The sequence below is a fragment of the Cornus florida genome, unplaced genomic scaffold (genome assembly GCF_030987335.1).
Source record: "Cornus florida cultivar Cherokee Brave unplaced genomic scaffold, ASM3098733v1 CherokeeBrave_3.0.0_Hap2_Chr11, whole genome shotgun sequence".
Classification (NCBI taxonomy): domain Eukaryota; kingdom Viridiplantae; phylum Streptophyta; class Magnoliopsida; order Cornales; family Cornaceae; genus Cornus; species Cornus florida.
The window spans coordinates 99,391,681-99,397,680 of record NW_026775581.1 but is presented as its reverse complement, the minus strand read 5'-3'; the positions used below and the strand labels follow the sequence as shown (position 1 = coordinate 99,397,680).

Genomic DNA, 6,000 nt, shown 5'->3' with positions numbered 1-6,000 from the left:
ATTTATTTCCTAGAAATCCGACAAAATATGAGTTCAATCCGACTTCATTTAGGCCTTGAACAAAAATCCCAAAATAATCAACAGCCCTCCTATAACGTAATAAAACGCGATTTCAGAGCCCTAAACGAAGGTTTTCAACCAAAAACCGGCATGGTCCACAAGCTAAAGCTAGTGTGTTTTTCTCAAAAGTTAGTTCCACCCAAAAACCGCTCCTCGCGGGTTGAAAACGGATTTGTCAAACTGCTTATCGAATTGTTCAGAATTCTGTCCTACATCAATATGAAAAGTAGGAAACCTTTGTCTGTTATTTAATTTGAGCTTTTTTTCTTCTTCTTTCATGATCACATCTAGAGGACCAGAACTTCCTAATTAGGTACATATCCTATACCCATTCTCGTGTTGTGTTGTGTACACATGGGTACTCTCTGGGGAATAGGAGGGTCCATGTAACACAAGTTGTAAAATGATGTTTTTTGGTTTACTTGGTCTGTTTTGGTATATCAGAATTGCACATAGCAGAAACCAAGCGAATTGGTGGGCCTTTCATTGATGGCCAGAGGCGCGACAATATTTTATTTTGAATCAATGAATGTGGTCAACTCTTTCTGTAGAGCTAAAGTGTTCTTATAGAATTGCATAGCCAAGTCAGCCTTATAGTTTGTGTTGGAGCCCAAGCAGCCTTTTTCATTTGTTAGCAGCTATGTTAAGCATTTTCCATGGCTCTTTCTTGCATGACACCTCCTCTTATTCCCCCCCCCCCCCCCCCCCCCCCCCCCCCCCAAAAAAAAAAAAAAATTCATGTTTAATTGACATGCATTAATATTATGTAGGCATTATGTGTAGCTGCTGGTTCAGTTATGAGGCAAGTAAACGGGATTCAAAGAAGCAAAGCAGACATGATTATTGCAGTGAGTATTGTTCTGTTTTTCATTAGCACTTCACACATACTTATTGTCTCACTTTGTTGGGATGCGTGGTGTATTGAACATTGCTAGTTTTAAGGATATAGTGAATGTAATGACGGATACAAGAGGGGAAGATCATACTGACCCAAGATGTACTGGACCCAAGTTATTTGATACATGCCATGATTTGATATTAAGACCACTTTGGTCCTAGATTTTTCACTTGACCATTGATTGTTAATGAAACTTGCATCCTTGTATATACAGTTTTCATTATTTTTTTTGTCCAATAAATTGACATACTCCTGAATATGAATATAATGCTTGAAGTCAACCTAAGAAGCACGGAAACGGATACAACACGACACTCACACGGTGACACGACAAATCCTAAAAAAGTCCTATCAGCCGGCCGATTTGGCTCAACCTTGCCTTGATGGTTTGGGCTCACCCAGGCAAATTCCATGGCAATCCAATGTCTAGTTTAGTACCTAATGAGACCAAATTGAAGTGTTAACCATGCCTTTAAGGCTTTAACCACGAATAGGGTCCAAATCACCCATTGTTTCCGGGACGGACTTGAGTAAGACTGTAAGAGTCCAGGTTATATCCATATCCGTTCATGACTTGGATCCTATGGATTTGTGTCGTGACAAAGCTCAGGACACGGACACGGCGAATAATAAATATATGTTGTTGTTTAAGAAATTAAGAGTAATATTATTTTTTATCAACCTAATAATGAAAAAAAAAAAAAAAAAAAAAATGATAGAAAGAAGGTTAAGAAAGAGAAAAAAAATAAAAACAAATAAACAAAGAGGATTAGGATTTTGTTAGGAAAAAGTTCATGGAAACAAGAGGAAAAAAGAAATAGCGACGCAAAACAATTTTGTTGTGAATGGGAAAAAAGAAGTATCTAGGACTTGTGACGAAGAAGAAGAGAGAAAAGAGGGGGGGAGACCATCCACAAGCAGCAAAGCTTGGTTGGTGCAGCAAAGCTTGGTTGGTGGGAGAACAAGAGAGATTCAAAGATGATCGTGCTAGAGTTTGAACCTTTGAACTAAAACATAAGCATAAATTGTTTTGTTATAAAATTGTTTTATAAAACAACTTTTAAGTAATTATGTAATGACCATCGTAACTGATAGTTCTTCAACCCAACTTTCTTTCTAAAACTTTCTTAAAAATCTCCCAGAATACCTTAAAAAAATTAAAATCTCAAGAATGGGATACGCGTGTTGGACATGTATCCATGGTGTGTCAAACTGTGTCCGTGCCGTGTCCAAATATTCAAGAAAGAAAAAAAATAAAAAAAAACAGACACGTTTTTTGGCTTGTCCAACACGGTTTTTTTGGCCCTTTTAGGTGTGTCCATGCTTCCTAGAAGTCAACTTTTTCTTGACTGGCATTTGTTTGCACAGCTTTTAATTTTCTAGGATAATTATGTTCCTTAGACAAAAACCTTAATTCTCTTTTAATTCATTGGAAAAAGGTGGGAAAATCATAAGAAATTTTTAATCTATCATTATTTTATTGTTGTTTTTATTATTTGGAACCTGATTAAACTAAAATTTCTACTTAACTGGATCTTCTCTTTTGTGTACGATCTTAACAGCATAATATATAAATCTTAAAAGTTCGTTTTTTCATTTCTTGAGTTCTGTTAACAATAGAAACTGTATATAATTCACTTAGTTATATTGCTTTTCCAGCTTGTCTTTCTGTTATCTCAAACACAAGTGTAGATCTGAATGATTAAAGTGTACTATATACTTTCTTAGGGGCATGCTAGAATATTCATTGAATATGTTTTGAACTGACTGTTTTATGTCTTAACTTGTAGGTTCTTACGAAGCAAGCTGGTCTAAAGCTCCAGGAGAATGTAATTGAAATTTCACTTGCTACTGTTTTCAAATATAGTCTCCTTTGTTCTCTTTTTCTATTTCATATAATGCTTCATATTTTAAGAAATATGGAAATTTGAGAGGAAGGTAAAGTAGGATGGATGGGAAGGTAAAGGGAGGGAAAGAAAACCATTTTTAGTTGTCTGTTTGGTTGAGCAAGAAAGGGAGGTAGCGAAAGATACACCACTATATACTTGCTTTGCCATTATATTTGTAGATTCCTTACATATTAAGACAAGGATGATATTTGAAGGAAAAAACTCTAAAAGAAGTTTACTTCCCCAAGTTTGCCATTATATACTTGCTTCTTGTATTGTTGAGTGAGAGAGAGAGAATTGCAGAGAAAGTGACGTAATATTGGGGGTATTCTCTCAATACAGAGAACCCTATAGATTTTTATTATATATATATATATATATATATATATATATATATATATATTTACTAGTAGACCCCAAACTCTATGACTAATTACGTTATTACCCAATACTACCCCTCAAGCTGGAGCATAGATATCTATCATTCCCAGCTTGTTTCATAATTATGGTTATTGAGACTTCCCAATGCCTTGGTAAATTCATCTCCTAAATGGTATTTGGATCTCACATATGTTGTACCTATCCTTTTACTCAACACCAAGTCTCTCACAAAGTGACAATCTACCTCTATATGTTTAGTTTTCTCATGAAATACTGGATTACTAGCAATATGCATAGCTGCCTGATTATCACAAATCCTTCTCATGGTCTTGTCGTTGGAAAAACCCATCTCTCGTGAAAGAGATTTTTTTTTTTTTTTATAAGTATCTCTCGTGAAAGAGATTTTACCCACATCATTTCACAAGCTGTATGAGCCATTGCTCTATACTCCTCGGCACTCGATCTAACCACGACATTTTACTTTTTACTTTTCCATGATACCAAATTACCTCCCACAAATGTGCAATATCCAGATATAGGCCTCCTATCCACTTGGCTTCCTGCCAAATTAGCATCAGTGAATACAACAATATCCATCCTTTTAGAGGACTTAAAGACAAGTCCTTTACCAGGAGCTCCTTTTAAGTATCTTAAAATACGATATACTACATCCAAATGAGGTTGTCTAGGTTGCTGCATAAATTTACTTACCACCCCTACAACAAAGGTTATGTCTGGTCCTGTCACGGTCAAATATATTAATTGGCCAACAAGTCTTCCATATCTACCTGGATTATTAAGAAGATTTCCCTCATCTGGATGAAACTTTATACTTGAATCCATGGGAGTATCAGTACGTTTTGCTCCTAGCATCCCTGTCTCGCTTAATAAATCACATACGTACTTTCTTTGGGATATGCAAATTCCTTTCTGAGATGTTGCTTCCTCTATCCCCAAAACATATCTCAATCGGCCCAAGTCTTTCATATGAAAATGCTTGCTCAAATATTCCTCTAGGTCATCAGTACCACATTTATCATTCCCTGTCACAACAATATCATCTAAATAGACTGCTAGGATGATGGTACCATTCTTGCAATGTCTCGCAAAAACTGAATGATCTGATGTAGTTCTCTTTAATCCATATTTACTCACCACAACACTAAATTTACCAAACCATGCCCTTGGAGACTGTTTTAACCCATATATAGCTTTTTTTTAGTGGAAACACCAAATGTGACTCCCCCTGAGGAATAAATCCAGGTGGTTGCTCCATGTAAACTTCTTCTTGAAGGTCTCCATGTAAAAATGCATTTTTGATATCTAGCTGATAAAGGGGCCAATTCTGAATAGTTGCAACTGATAAAAGAAAACGAATAGAAGTAAGGCAAACAACGGGAGAAAATGTTTCAAAATAATTGACCCCATATGTCCGAGTATATCCTTTCACTACCAAGCGAGCCTTTAGCCTTTCAATTGTACCATCGGGATGATATTTGATGGCATATACCCATTGACAACGAACTGTTTGCTTTCCTGGAGGTAAATGAGTTTTAAGTCCCGTGTATCATTTTGCTGAAGAGCTCCCATTTCCTCCATCATTGCATGTTTCCAACTAGGTGAGGACAATGCTTGAAGATAAGATTGGGGAATTGAAACCGAAGACAAAGCACAGACAAATGACGGGAAACAGGGAGATAAATAAGCAAAGGAAATTTTTCAATAGGATGATGTTAGCAGATAGCCACAATTTATGGAATGACTTACCATATTAGCAGAGATTTGATAGCCACGAATCATGACATAGAATATGCAAAAGAATGTGATGTGATTTGATTTAGATTTGATTTAATTTCCTTTCTTGTAATATGAGCATGTGCTCTTTTTATCTATATATACTAAAGTTGTGAATGAGTGATTTATCGTATTCAAACCTTTACACAATTCTCTCATTTTTCTTCCTTTTATATTTCTTCTTGATATCAAAGCCAGGTGGTCTGACTGCAATGAGGGCATTGTGAGTTCGGCACCACCCATTCGGGAATGGTTTAAGGTGACATCGCCCATCCGGGGGGTGTCAAGTAGGCAGGGTGGTCCAACCTCATTGAGGGCATTGCGAGTTTGACACCACCTATTCAGAAATGGTCTGAGGAGACATAATTGTTTCTTTTTTATTGTCCGAGGAGACATTGTTGATTCTTTCACCTACATTGTTTAAACATATGCATGAAGGGAATGGTCTGAGGAGACTTTGTTTAAACATAGGCATGAAGGGAACGGTTTGAGGAATCATTGTTGATTCTTCTATCTACATCTACATGTTTTAAACATGTGTATGAAGGGAAATGGTCTGAGGAGACATTGTTGGTTGTTTACGGTTTGATCATGTTTCCTCAGACCGTAAACAACCAACAATGTCTATTTTTTTGTTCTGCAACCACATTTTGTTGAGGGGGTATTAGAACAAGATGTTTGATGAAGAATACCATGGGTATTTGCATAGTTGTTAAAGGCGCCGGAGGCGGGTGCCTAGAGGCGCCTAGCCCGCCTGAGGCGCAAGGCGCCTCCAAGCGCCATGTTTGCGCCTTGGGTACACTTAAGGCGTCTGTGTTAAGAGAGGCATGTGCCAAGTTACAAGCGCTATAAAGGCGCGCCTGCATGAAACTGTGGTTTTTTTACTTTTTTTCGCTATTTTTTTTTTGTTTGTTTATTGTCTGTGACTCCGTGTAAGTGTGTATTGTTATATTATTGTATTCTATTATTTTATTACTT

The 6,000-nt window shown here is 36.8% G+C and overlaps 1 protein-coding gene across 1 annotated transcript in view; it reads left to right on the top strand.

Moving 5' to 3' along the window:
• The window catches only part of LOC132282960 (uncharacterized), a 49,263-nt gene that overhangs the window by 31,239 nt on the left and 12,024 nt on the right, over positions 1 to 6,000 (top strand). Inside the window, exons 11-12 of the mRNA XM_059784809.1 lie at positions 831 to 908; positions 2,749 to 2,787. Of these exons, the coding sequence (XP_059640792.1) occupies positions 831 to 908; positions 2,749 to 2,787 (117 nt within the window). The remainder of the gene's footprint in view (positions 1 to 830; positions 909 to 2,748; positions 2,788 to 6,000) is intronic.